Consider the following 13,023-nt stretch of genomic DNA (forward strand, 5'->3'; position numbering starts at 1 on the left):
CTCTCCTTGTCTGCATCAAAGCCCCTTTGTGCCACTCGTGCCAAATCTGCTGCCATCGTGTCACATCCTCCGCCACCATCGTGCCAAATCCCCCGGCACCGTGCAGCCCAAAATAACCCCGGGTTTACCTGAGCGGGGGGGCGGGAGGCCGGAGCTGCTCGCCTGCCCTCATCCCACTGCTCCATATTAATGAGCCCCCTCCTTCTCCTCCTCCTCCTCCTCCTCCTCCCGGTGTCCGGCGGTGCCACTGCCCTACCTGAGCGCGGCGAGACGAGGCCACGGCCATGGCCGGCTGCTGCCCCGTCCTCCGGCTCTGGCTGCTGCTCCACGCCGCCTGCCTCTGCCTGGCCCAGATCGTAAGTCCCCTGCTTGGTCCCCTCTGCGCCGGGCTGGGATGGGGGACGGAGAGGGGACAGAGAGGGGACAAAGAAGGGACAGTCCCCATCTCCCCCGTCGCAGATGTTTGCTCGCGGTGCTGAGCACCACTGGGATTTTCTGCCTTTTTTTATTTCCCAGCACCTTTCACTCGGTTTTCCCAGGAATATCCCACGGTGGGGAGAGGAGCAGCCCCCAGCCGGGACCCACAGCCTCATCCCACTGGGGATATTGCGCCGAAAGCTGCCCCCTGCCCCACGAGACAGGGACAGGGCTGGGCTGCACGGCTTGAAGCTTGGGATTTGTTAGCTAAACAAGCAGCAGAGGTGCTGGGGGTCCCGGCAGGATCACACAGGGGCAGGAGAAATGCATCGGAGAGAAGAGAAGGGAAGGTGCCCCTCTGCTCCTGTCCCTCTGCTCCTTGGGGCGGGCAGCGCTCCTTCTGGGATCGCACCCGAAAAGAGAAAAACTCTCCCTCACCTTGCAACCCAAAATAAGGGATTTTTAGGAAAGATTTTGGAAAAATCTTCCCAAGTGGATCCTGAGCTGCCTATGGCTGCGGAGAGCAGGGGAGCAGCTGCCTTCCCAAACCAGCCCCCCAGGATGCCCATGGGCTTGTGGTGGCGGGGTCTGGGCTGGCTCCATTCGGAGCAAGGGGGACCTGGGAGCTGCTGGAACAAGGAACCATTTGGAAATCATTCGGGGAGGACAAAGGTGCCATTCACGGGGACTCCCCGACAGCGGGATTTACTTCCAAGGTGAAGCTGGAGCTCTTCTAGTTCTGAGAACAAACCAGCAACCCCTCTCATCCTTCACCATTGCACTTTAAAATAAATAAGCCTGGAAGGACAGAGGAGCCGCCAGCCCCAGCCAGCCCGCCTGGTTTGCATTTCCAGGAACAGCCTGGGGTTCAGTCTCCAGGACCGGACTCTCTTCCCCACAAACGCCCCGTTAGGATAACAGAGATTTCTTTGCGAAGCTGGGAGCCCTGTGCAAACCTCAGAGCCGGGGCCAGGCTGCTGGGGGAACCCTCCCTGAATGGAGCTTTTGTGCAGCAGTGTGATGGAGCAGGGCTGTGGGCAGCGAGCCAGCCTGGCACGGGGAGGGGGGATGCTCCCGCAGAGGGGTCCCCATTTCATACCAGAGCTTCAGGCACCTAAATCCTGCTGGTGCTTTTAGAAAACCCACTGCTGGGCTTGAACCCCAGGCCAAGTGAGGTCTTTGTAAGTGCTGCCATCACCCCATCGAGACCCTGCTCTGCCGGGAAGGAGGGGGCAGCAAAACCAGGGAGGGGATGGGAACCTGGTTGTACCCATGTGGGGGGAGATTTCCTGAATTTCTCCATCTGTGCCCTCGCTGCGGGGCACAGATCAGGCAGCAGGGGACCCTATGGGCTCTTGGGGTGCTCACTCCATCCAAGCTCTCTGGAGATGGGTCCCCAGACCCTGGGCTCCCTCTGACCCACAGCATCTCTCGGCGTCCGGCTGCTCCTTCTTGACCCGGGTTCTATCTCTTTTTCCCCTTAGCGAGGGCCGCCAGGAGAGCCCGGCCCGCGAGGGCCCCCCGGTCCCCCAGGAGTGCCGGGAGCGGATGGCATTGATGTGAGTACGGGAACCTGGGCAGGGAGGGAGGGGGGGGACGTGCAACACAAAGAGGGACATTGTGTCGGGGCAGGGGGTGCCAATGCTGTACGGTTCCCGCACTGCGCTGCTCACAGGCTGGAGCAGATGGAGCATCCTCGGCTTTGCTGGTGGCCCTGAGTGGCAACGATGGTGTGGGGAAGCAGAGCTCCTGCACCACAGCTCCATGCATCCACCCCCCTGGGACAGCAGCCTGTGGCCACCTCGGGAAACAGGGACTGAGATGCGTTTTTGGGGAGTGCAGCGGCAGGGAGGTTTGGGTGCAGGGTGCTCAGGGCAGCAGAGGATGCTCGCAGGGATGAGCCCACAGATGCGCAGTGAGGACGGGGTGCTGGGGGACTGGCAGGGACCAGGACACCCAGGTCGGTACCCGCAGAGCAGTGACGTGGCTGGGGGTTGTGGCTGCAGGTCCGGACCCTCCCTGGGGCTGCTGGGGGGAGCCTGAACAGAGGGGAGATCTGTGCACCAGCAGAAAGTGCTCTTTCTCCGAGACTTGCCCCAGGGTGTTATTTTAGTGCTATTTATACCCAGAACAGCCGCAGCACGGCCCCCACTCCTCAGCACTGGCCCCATCCTGACCCAGCTGTTGTGCCGGGGGATCCAGCATCTCGCTCTGCCTTATGGGGTGGATGGGAGATGGGTCCCGAGATGGGTCTGCAGGGTGACAGACCCCTTTTTACAACCTTCTTCCCTTTCCCCAGGGTGACAAAGGCTCTGCCGGAGCCCCCGGCTCCCCGGTGAGTATTTGTGCCTCCCCACAGCTTGGTCTCCCCTTTTCTGCAGCAGTTCCTTCCAACCACGCCTCTTCTCTTTTAAAGGGTGCCAAGGGGGAGCCTGGAGCCCCCGGTCCAGACGGGCCCCCAGGGAAGCCGGGCATCGACGTGAGTACCGATGTCCCCACGGTGTCCCTGGTCACAGCCGGGTCCCAACAAACTCCTCCGACCGCCAGTGCAGGGATCCTTTTCTGTCGCACATAACCAAATGCCAAAATCCTGTGGTGCAGGAGCTGAAAGCAGCTTTTGTATCGCAGCAGGACAGGCAGAGCCCGGGCAGGGCTGCTGGCCCCCCAGGCACAAACTAAGCAGTGACAAGCACAAAGTCCCCAGCAATAACTCTGAGCACCAGCAAAAATCTCTGTCTGAGGGCTGGCAATAACCTCCTGCCATCTCTTCTCTCGCAGGGCCTGACAGGAGCAAAAGGGGAGCCAGGACCCATCGGGGGGCCAGGAATTAAAGTGAGTGAGGGGCCGCTCTGCGGGGGCCACTGCAGGCTCACCCCTTCCCCTCCTGAACCAGGAGGCCAGGCTGGGACCATGCCCACCGATGCGCGGATGCAGGAATGGGGTGATGGAGTATTTAGGAATGAGGGGGCACTGAGGCTGGGTCCAGGGAGGGGTGAATTTTAGCAGCTGCCACAGGGCAGCAGGGCTTGGGGGGGCCAGATCCTGCTGTTTCATCTCCTGACTCCCCACTTCTCTCCCCAGGGCCAGCCCGGACTCCCAGGGCCGCCGGGGCTCCCAGTGAGTATCAATATGTGCCTCTCCCATGGGTGCTGGTGATGCTGCACCCGCTCCCTGAGCAGCCACGAGTGGGGTGGGATGGGGGATCCAGCCCCCCAGCTACATCCTTGGTGGCAGCGTGGGCTTTGTCCTGCTCAGGGCAGGGATGCTGGTGGTTTTGGGATGATGGAGAATTTGGACCAACTGAGTCTTCCTTCTTGTTGCAGGGTCCTTCGCTGCCAGGACCACCCGTAAGTGGTTTGTGGGGCTGTGGGCGGCCAAGGATTCACGCAGGGTTGTGCTGCGAGGGCTCAAACCTCAGCACCCTCAAAATGGGGGGTCTCAAGGCTCGACCTCTCTCACTCAATGAATCTCTCTCCTCTTTAAGGGGCTTCCAGGCCAAGTTGGGATTCCTGGAGAGATTGGAGCACCAGGACCCAAGGTGAGGGGTCAGGAAGGGACATGGGAAAACCTCCCCTCCTTACACCAGCATCCACTTCTCCACACTTTAGGGCTACTGGGTAAACAAGGATAACTTAGTGATGCTGGAAAGTGGGGTGCTGCAGTGGGAATGGAGGGGTGACAGACTCTGTGCCTGCACCTGGGGTCCCTGGCGCCACCCATCCCCGCCCCAGCCCATGGCCAGAGGGTGCCCCAGCTCCTGCTGTGACAACATGGCTCTCTGGCGCTTCGTCACCCCTCTCCACCCCTAAATCTCCTTTCCTGGGGTTGTTCTTTCCCAGGGCGACCCTGGACCCGATGGCCCACGGGGTCCCGCAGGCCCTCCAGGGAAACCCGTGAGTATCTCCCATCATCAGCATTTTCTGCAGGAGGGAGAAGCTCCCACCCAGGCTCAGCCCAGGGTTGGGGCTCTGGCACACTCCCCCACTCTGTACCTTGCTCCTCTTCCTCCCGGGTGTAACATTCACCTCTGCTGTAACATCGTCCTGATGTTAAACAGCAGATGCTGATGTTTTTCTTCCCTCCAGGGCCCCCCTGGACACATCCAAGGAGTGGAAGGCAGCGCCGATTTCTTGGTGAGACCCCCTGTTACCTTGTCGCTTCTGCAGGGCTTTGCAGGGTCACGGCTGCTGGAAGAGCATGTGCTACCCTGGCCCGAAATACAGCCACCAGTATAACTGGGGGCTGATGGAGCGGGGAGGAGCAAGGTCCCAGCCAAAACCATGGGACGAGCAGTGGGTCCCTTGCGTCACCGCACAGCCCACCTTCGAGGGAGCCGAACCCTCCCAGCTTCTCTGCAGCCTCTGCGTCCTTCCCCAACTCAACCTGCGCTTCTTCTTCCCCCCAGTGCCCGACCAGCTGCCCGCCAGGTCCCAAGGGCCCCCAGGGACTGCAGGGACTGAAGGTACAGGAGCCCTGGAGCTGCCAGGGAGCGAGCAGGGACTGTCACCTCCAGCACAGTGCCATCGCAGGCAGGGTGGCTCTGGGTGACGTGGCGGACAGGACGCTGCCTCCACCCCGCTGCTCTGCCCGGGATGCTCACTCACCATCTTCCTCCTCGCCCGCAGGGACACAGAGGCCGCCCCGGTGCCCTCGGGGAGCCCGGCAGGCAGGGCAGGCAGGTGGGTGACATCTCCAGCCGCGTTCCAGCGGGATCCAGGGGACAAGGGACAGGGGGCTCTGGGGACAGAAAGGGGGAGGAAGGACAGATGTGGGAGAGGGAGGCTGGATAGGGTGGTCTTCCCACGGTGGCTCCCTGGGGAGGGGACACGTCCCCATCCCCTGCCTGGTCCCAGGTGAGGGGTTCTCAGGTCCCCAGGGCGATTTGTACCCCTGCTCCACCCCAACACTCACCTCACTTTGCTCCGTCCCCCCCAGGGCCCCAAGGGTGACGTTGGTGTCTCTGGAGAACAAGGTGTCCCAGGCCCTCCGGTAACACTTTTATTTCTCTCTGCTTCTCTGTGCTCCGGGTGCCCCATGGGCTGGGGGTGGCCAGTTTGTGCTTGTTCCCAGACACTGGGGACATTGCACCAGTGTGTCACTGCTCCTGGGGACCCACCACTGGGACTAGAGTGGAGCCTTCATCCCATCCATCTTGCTCCTCCCAGCCATGGAGCTGCTGCCAGGAGGGTGACAAAGCCACATCCTGATGGAGACCCCCACGGTCAGCACTGGCCTGGGCCCCTCGGTCATTAATGCACATTAATTAACATGGATAACCAGTGTACACTGAGCCCCCCTTACCCCACCTGAATGGGGGTACAGTGCCCAGCTCCCCGTGGGGACACGAGGATTAAAGCTGTTGGAACTCGCTGAGTACTTTGAAGATGAAACACAATTAACGGGCTGAGCCTCCCGGTCCAGGAAAGGGCAAAACCGCTTTGAAGCCAAGAGCTTTGGTGGGGGAAACAGCACCAGTTTGGGCCCATTGCTGTTATTGAACCGACAGCTGGAAAGGTGCCTGGTAGGGGGTGCAGGATTAGGAGCGAGCGGCGGGACTGAAATACCTCGCGTTCGGCAAAACCGGCTGATTTCCAGTACCGGCTTTTGCTTTAATTGCGGCTCCCCCCTGGGCTGCTCCTGGGGCCGTTCCCAGCTAACTGGCTGTTGTTTCCCTCTCCGCAGGGTCCGCAGGGCCCGAGGGGTTACCCGGGGATGGCGGGACCCAAGGGCGAGACGGTGAGTGCTGGGGACACTGGGACAGCTGTGCTGGGGTGAGGGGGACCGGCCCCCATGGAAGGGGCATTGCTAACACGGCTGTTTGGCCATCTCGGGGACCTGGATGCTGCTAGTGGGGTTGCACCAGGCTGGGATGGAGGAATCGTCCTAACCTGTGCTCTATTTACAGGGTCCTGCTGGTTACAAGGGGATGGTCGGGACCATCGGAGCAGCCGGGCGGCCGGTGAGTGCCCTCCCTTGTCCCCAGGGGCTGCGGGGCAGGCGGGCGACCCTGCACTTTGCCACTCAGCCCCCACCTTTCTCCCCTCCAGGGCAGGGAAGGCCCCAAGGGACCACCCGGGGACCCTGGTGAGAAGGGAGATCTGGTAGGTGACCCATTCTCTCATGCCCTATGTGATGCCAATGCCCCCTTGTCCCTGGCATGGAGAGCGGCTCTGCCCGAGGGCATCTCCTTCCTCTGCCAGCTCCATCCCCTGCACCAGCAGAGCGGCTGAAATAATCCTTGTGCTGTCCTGCTCTAGGGTGGCCGTGGCATCAGGGGTCCCCAAGGAGACATTGGCCCCAAGGGGGAGAATGTAAGTACATCCGGAGGCACCCGTGCCCTCAGCTGGGGCTGAGCCCCTTGCACAGAGATTGCTCTGTCCTGTTCGGGTCCATCCTGTGTCCTGCACCTGGCTCAGTGCAGAGCTGGAGCTTTCCTTTCCCTTCCCAGCCTTTCTTTGCCTCCACCATGCGCCTTTTTGTCCCTCTCAGAGGCATCAGACTGAGTGACAATTCTCCCTTTTGCAGGGTCTCCCGGGCATCGATGGCAAAGACGGGACCCCAGGGATCCCCGGCGTGAAGGTGAGCTGCTGTGGGCACCGGGGAACACACACACACCAGTCCTCATACAAGTGCTTGCTGGAAATAATGGGGGTGGCGTAAGGTCCCAGCCCTTGACATGGCACCTCCTGACTGTTGGAGTGTGGTTGTCCCCAAAGGATTAAGGACCACGTGCCCTCTTGGCCCAGAGTCCCATGTCCCACCCATGGACACCTTTCTGCACCACACGGTAACACTCTCTGTGTCCCTTGCAGGGTGGCGTGGGACAGGCTGGCCACCCAGGGACGCCAGGACACCGGGGACAAGCTGTGAGTATGGGAGCATGGGTACCCCGTTATCCATGGGCTGGCACCCCCGTTCCTGGGCTATGCTGGGGTGCAGGACCAGCACCCACAGGGACACTGCCTCAGGTGCTGGGTTTGAGCCCGGCTTTCTTTCCATAGGGCTTGCCAGGCCAGCCGGGGAGCAAAGGTGGCCCAGGAGATAAGGTGGGTTTGGGCAGCCGGGGTCACCCCCTCTAAGCATCCCCCTCCTGCAACAGCCTTGTCCCCATCCCATCACCTACCCTGTCCCTGAACCGCCTCTGTCTCCTGTTCGCAGGGTGAAGCAGGAGCTCGGGGCCAACCCGGTGTCACTGGTGCCCCAGGGCAGATCGTAAGTATGGAGATGTCACCTCCCAGCCACAGCCTGTGGGTTTCTCTGTTTCCCTCTTGCTCTTTATTCCCTATTTGCTGTGGAACAGAAAGCAGAATTGGGCACTTCATCCTTCCTCAACCCTCCTCTTCCCTCTGCCCCTGGGGCCACTTCTCCAGCCCCTCCTTGGCCACCTGCTGCAGTGACAGCCCCTCGTGTGGCTGCAGGGGACAAGGGCAGGGCAGCAGGTCCCTCGGGGAAGGATGAAGAGCAGATGTGAACACAAGAGAGAGGCAGCTGGGTTGGGTTGTTTATTTTTCCCCTCTTAGGGTGAGCCCGGACCTCGGGGTGAGCCAGGACCACAGGGTGTCCCCGGGCTGAAGGTGAGTCGGGGGCACCATGGGGTTTGGGGCGATGCTGGGAGCTGCCCCTGACTCTGTCCTCTTCCCGGGTCTCTGCAGGGTGACCGGGGCGACCGTGGCCTCGTGGGCCCCCCCGGTGAGCAGGGGAAAGCGGTGAGTTGTGTCACAGCCAGGCTGGGAAATGGGGTTCACCTTGGCACATCTTGGGGATGCTCAGTGGCTGGGGAGGAGGGACAGGGACAGCAGGACACGCTGGCACCACCGGCACGGGCCCCATGCTTTGATCACAGTGGGGACGATCTCGTGCCCCGTCCCGCTGTGCTGGGGTGAGGGATTAGAGAAGGGGGCAAATAGCGCTGGGATTAGTGGTCCTGAGGCCACGCTGGGTTTGCAGCCCCAGCTGGGAGAGGAATTTCCTCCCATTGGAAAAATGGCCAAAAAGTGACCTTTGTCCCTCTGGCTTCCTGGGGGATGAGGCTCCATTCCTGGTGGAGCTCCCCATCTCAGCAAGGTTTTCTGTCCCATCTCCCCACAAAGGCTGGAGTCAGGACAATTTGGGATGCCATGGGGCAGGGTGGGATGCTGGAGGGGATGGGGAGCTGCCATGCATCTCAGTGCCTGGGGAGGATGCTGTGATGCAGGAGGAGGGATTTCCCACCACCTCTTCTCGCTCATTTTTCTCTTTTTCCTCATATTACCTTGATTTCCAGGGGCCGAAGGGTGAGCAGGGTCCACCGGGGATCCCAGGACCCCAAGGCTTGCCAGGAGTCAAAGGAGACAAGGTGACAGCTCTGGGCTGAGGGGACGGGCTGCACTGGGGTCCAGCTCAGGGCAGCTGCACTGAACTCTGCTGAACCCCATCTTGTTCCTCCAGGGCTCCCCAGGGAAAACTGGCCCCAAAGGCAGCACTGTGAGTACATCACCCTCCTTGGGCTGGGGATCAGTGGAGAATTGCTAACACCTATGTTTAGCAGGGCTGGCACCTGCCTCTTGGGGGGTGACACCCTCTGGCACTAGGTGCTTTCTCCATCAATACCCCTGGTATCCTGGTTTGGTGGAATGGGGTGTTAAAGCAGCTGCAGAAGAGGTGGGTGTTGTGGTGATAGGTCACATTTCTTGTTTTCTTTCCTCCAGGGAGACCCTGGTGTTCATGGCCTCGCAGGGCTGAAGGGAGAGAAGGTGGGTCCCTGCAGGCAGGTCCTGGGGTGAGGAGGAGGAACACAGGGGGGTGCAGGTCCCTGCCCATGCTGGGGTGTCCTGCTCAGTGCAGCATCACACCGCTCTGCTCCAGCGGTACACCTGCCTTCCACTAGCTGCATCCCCAAGTTCCTGCTGTCTCCCCATTGCATTTCTCATGTTCTCTGTCCCCAGGGTGAATCAGGCGAGCCAGGGCCGAAGGGACAGGTGAGTGCTGGGGGTCTGGGTGTAAGGGACTCCCCGCATCTTCATGCTGGATTGCTCTGTGGGATCCTCAGCCACGGGCGATCCCCCGTGGAGGCACCTGAAGTATCTCCACTGGAGATGGGCTGCAGGGACCAGGTTCACCCTGGATTCAGGTTCAGCCCCTGCTTGGGGGGCTGCGGTGGTTGCTACTGGAAGTCCTGGGGTCTCGCGGTGCAGCCGCTGTGCTCAGGACTGGCTGAGCTCCTGATACCATTTCTCCATCCCCGCCGCAGCAAGGCATCCAGGGCGAGCTCGGCTTCCCTGGCCCTTCGGGGGATGCGGGTGCACCCGGCCCACGAGGTTACCCGGGACCCCCTGGCCCACGAGGACTCATCGGGGAGCGCGGCGTGCCGGGGATGCCCGGCCAGCGGGGCGCAGCGGTGAGTACCCCATCCCATCCGCTCCTCACCCCCTGCACTGCGCAGGGGGGACCTGGGGGCTGCCACTGTCGACTGGTTCAGCTCTGTGGGTGAATCGCCTCCGACCATTTCGTACCCACCAACTCCTATGGGAAACAGCTGCTGTTTGGCTCGGGAGCAGCGGTGATCCCCCATGAGCTCTCCAGGAGGGCTGAGCTGTGATCTCACCTTTCTACAAAACAGGAATTCTTTATTTCTAACCATATATAGCACCAGCAGCAGGTTTAGCACCAACATGTGCCTTTTCAGCCTGCCCAGGGGACAGAATTTTTCCATATAAGCCTCATTTTATACTTGCAAAATGTGACTGCAGAAAGTTAATGCAGTAAGGAGGCTGCAATGTGGCCAGGCACGGCATGAGCTGAGTCTTGGAGCACTTGTATCAAGACCAAACAGGAAACAAAGGGTTTGGGAAGGTGGCATCGGGTACAGGGAGGTGCTCTGGACCAGGGGATTGGGATGGGACCAGTGCTCTGGGTGCAGCTGGGGGTGGAAGGAGTGATCTCCCTTTACAACATGTCCCTCTTTGTACCGCTGGCAGGGCCGGGATGCTGGGGACCAGCACATCGTCGACGTGGTCCTGAAGATGCTGCAAGGTGAGGGGTTGAGCATGGTGTCACCAATGGGGTGGCTGCCACCGCATCCCGTCCCACACTGGCCTCTCTCTGCCCTACAGAGCAGCTGGCTGAGGTGGCCGTCAGCGCCAAGAGAGCTGCCCTGGGTGGAGTTGGTGCCATGGGACCTCCCGGACCCCCCGGTCCCCCAGGGCCACCCGGTGAGCAGGGTCCACATGGACCCATGGGACCTCGAGGCGTACCCGGCATCCTGGGTGCTGCTGGGCAGATTGGCAACATAGGACCTAAAGGTAGGTGGTGGGTGGCCTTACCCACACCGTGCCAGGCAAAACCGCTCCTTAGGGCTGAGCCTGCTCCTCCTGCCGCCACCTCAGTCCCCGAGCAGGGGCAGCCCCCTCCTCTCCCCTCCCAGATCTGTGTTTCCCACTGCGACTCCAGCGCATCCTTCCCTCCCTGTTTCTCTCTGTGCAGGGAAGCGAGGTGAGAAGGGAGAGCGGGGAGAAGCCGGCCGTGGCCACCCGGGCATGCCAGGTCCCCCGGGGATCCCAGGTAAGCACCTCTCCCCCAGCACAGACAGGGCAGCAGGTTCCCACAAGACCCCGTGCTGGGGCGATGATGCACCTAACAATGGCTTGGGACCTTCTGGCCCATCTCTGCAAACCTGCACAGGAACATGGTTTTGAACTGAAAGAGGGGAGATTCAAGCTGGACATGAGGATTAAATTGTTGGCCCTGAGGGTGGTGAGAGCCTGGCCCAGGTTGGCCAGAGAGGTGGTGGATGAACCATCCCTGGAGACATCCCAGGCCAGGCTGGACGGGGTCTGAGCAACCTGAGCTGGTGAAGATGTCCCTGTCATGGCAGGGGGGGCATTGGGGGGAGCTGGGAAGGTCCCTTCAACCCAAATCATTCTATGATCCAACAAATCCCCAACTTGTAGCATCTTTTGCTGCCTGCAGCTCTTCCAGCTGCTTTCCAGTGCCCCAGCATCGCTCACACACCACATCCCCATCCTCACCAGCAGCCTTTCCCATTCCCCAGCAAACCCGGGGCTCAGCACCGACAAACACACCCCCACTGACACCCGCTCTCCCCTCGCAGGTCTCCCCGGCATCCCCGGCCACGCGCTGGATGGCAAAGCCGGGGAGCGGGGCTTGCCGGGCACCCCCGGAGAGGCCGGGCGGCCGGGGCTGCCGGGCCCCGCGGGGCTGCCGGGGTTCTGCGAGCCGGCCGCCTGCCTGGGCGCCTCGGCCTACGCCGCCGCGCGCCTCACCGAGCCGGGCGCCGTCAAGGGCCCCGTGTACTGAGGGGACAGCGGCGGATCCAGCCGGAGAACCCGCTGGGGGCTGGCGGCAAAGAGACCAGAACACTGCAAACCCATAGGGAGCGACCTCTGCCCATCCCGGCCCCCGGGCAGCACCGCAGGGAAACAGCCTCGGGAATGTGATGTGGGGTGGGTGTCACCCTCTCACACAGCCCCAGGGACAGTGAAGAATAACAAGAGGTCACCCCGAGTCCTGTTCTCATTGCTGGGGTTCATCACCCACCTCTTCTGACCATCCTCTGCTCCCTGTGCCCCTTCCCAAAGAAATAAACTGTCTTTTATACAAACCCTCTTCATCTCTGATGTCCTGCTTGGTGCTGAATCGGCTCATCGCCGATTCCCTTTTTGTCCTTTTGACTTTTTAAACCAAAAAGAAAGTGATTGTGGTTTGATTATTTAAGAGACCTGCCTGATCCAGCCTTGTTCACTGCTGGGCACTCACAGAGCTGTAAATCTTTGTAAAATAGGAGTATTTTGTAACTATGAATAGAAAAAACACCAACTTTTAAGGAAAATGGACAATAAAAACAAGATGGATTGTTAATGAACTGAAACAATGTGTTGATTTATTTGAATCAAACCCAGACTGTACCACCGGGGGGTTATTTCAGGGCTGAAGTTAGTTTTTCTTTTGTTTCAAGGCTGTTTCATGGGTAACTCAGTTACTCATTCGCATCCTTGGGGACAATTTCAGCCTCTCAATAAGTTGTTCAAGCAAAAGCCCCATTTTTCCCCCATCACACCTCTGCAAACGTGCAGAGGAATTCGCCACCTTTGAGCCCTTCCATCTCCGAGACTGAGCAGATCTGCCAAAAACGCATGGGGCACCTTCAAATAAGTCTGAGCCTACTAAAGTCCCCTTGTAATCAAGTGGGCCAGAAAATTATTAGCAGCATCGCAAAAGGTATTGATCTCTTAATAGTTAAAAAGGAGGCCAGCAGCTCTCACCAGATCCACAGGTGTCTTTCTCATGATTGCCATTGACAGCAGAAAGGATTAAAGCCGTGCGGCGCGAGCAACGGGGCTTCGCTGTGTAAGATAAATAGAAATCAATTTTTGTTTATTAGCAAAGCGTGTTCGGCTTGGCAGGGTAACAAATCCCGGGAGAGGCGGTGGGAAAGGCTGGTGTCTCCAGCTGCAAACCAGAGCCAGACTGGGGCTGCGCTGGGCTGGGCTCAGGCATCCTTCAGCTGGAGGGGTTAATCCTGACAAGGACCAGATCCAGGCCTAGGCAGACTCAGCCCCATGTGCTCATCCCTTCCCATACACACCTCGCTGTGTAGCAAAGCGTTTT

General features: G+C 60.3%; 1 protein-coding gene across 1 annotated transcript; it reads left to right on the top strand.

Moving 5' to 3' along the window:
* Window positions 1-284: 284 nt before the first annotated feature.
* COL9A2 (collagen type IX alpha 2 chain) lies at window positions 285-11,712 on the top strand (the record flags this gene model as incomplete). The annotated part of the gene is made up of 32 exons (XM_080357475.1): window positions 285-356; window positions 1,902-1,976; window positions 2,717-2,752; window positions 2,834-2,896; window positions 3,196-3,249; window positions 3,499-3,534; window positions 3,741-3,764; window positions 3,902-3,955; window positions 4,257-4,310; window positions 4,503-4,550; window positions 4,823-4,879; window positions 5,043-5,096; window positions 5,353-5,406; window positions 6,100-6,153; window positions 6,323-6,376; window positions 6,465-6,518; window positions 6,675-6,728; window positions 6,943-6,996; window positions 7,230-7,283; window positions 7,419-7,463; window positions 7,576-7,629; window positions 7,938-7,991; window positions 8,070-8,123; window positions 8,681-8,752; window positions 8,845-8,880; window positions 9,105-9,149; window positions 9,342-9,374; window positions 9,647-9,793; window positions 10,374-10,428; window positions 10,509-10,697; window positions 10,879-10,956; window positions 11,507-11,712. 32 exons carry the CDS (start codon window positions 285-287, stop codon window positions 11,710-11,712), a joined length of 2,073 nt encoding a protein of 690 aa, XP_080213601.1.
* Between the last annotated feature and the right edge of the window lie 1,311 nt (window positions 11,713-13,023).

Source organism: Nesoenas mayeri, assembly GCF_963082525.1.
Source record: "Nesoenas mayeri genome assembly, chromosome: 21".
Classification (NCBI taxonomy): domain Eukaryota; kingdom Metazoa; phylum Chordata; class Aves; order Columbiformes; family Columbidae; genus Nesoenas; species Nesoenas mayeri.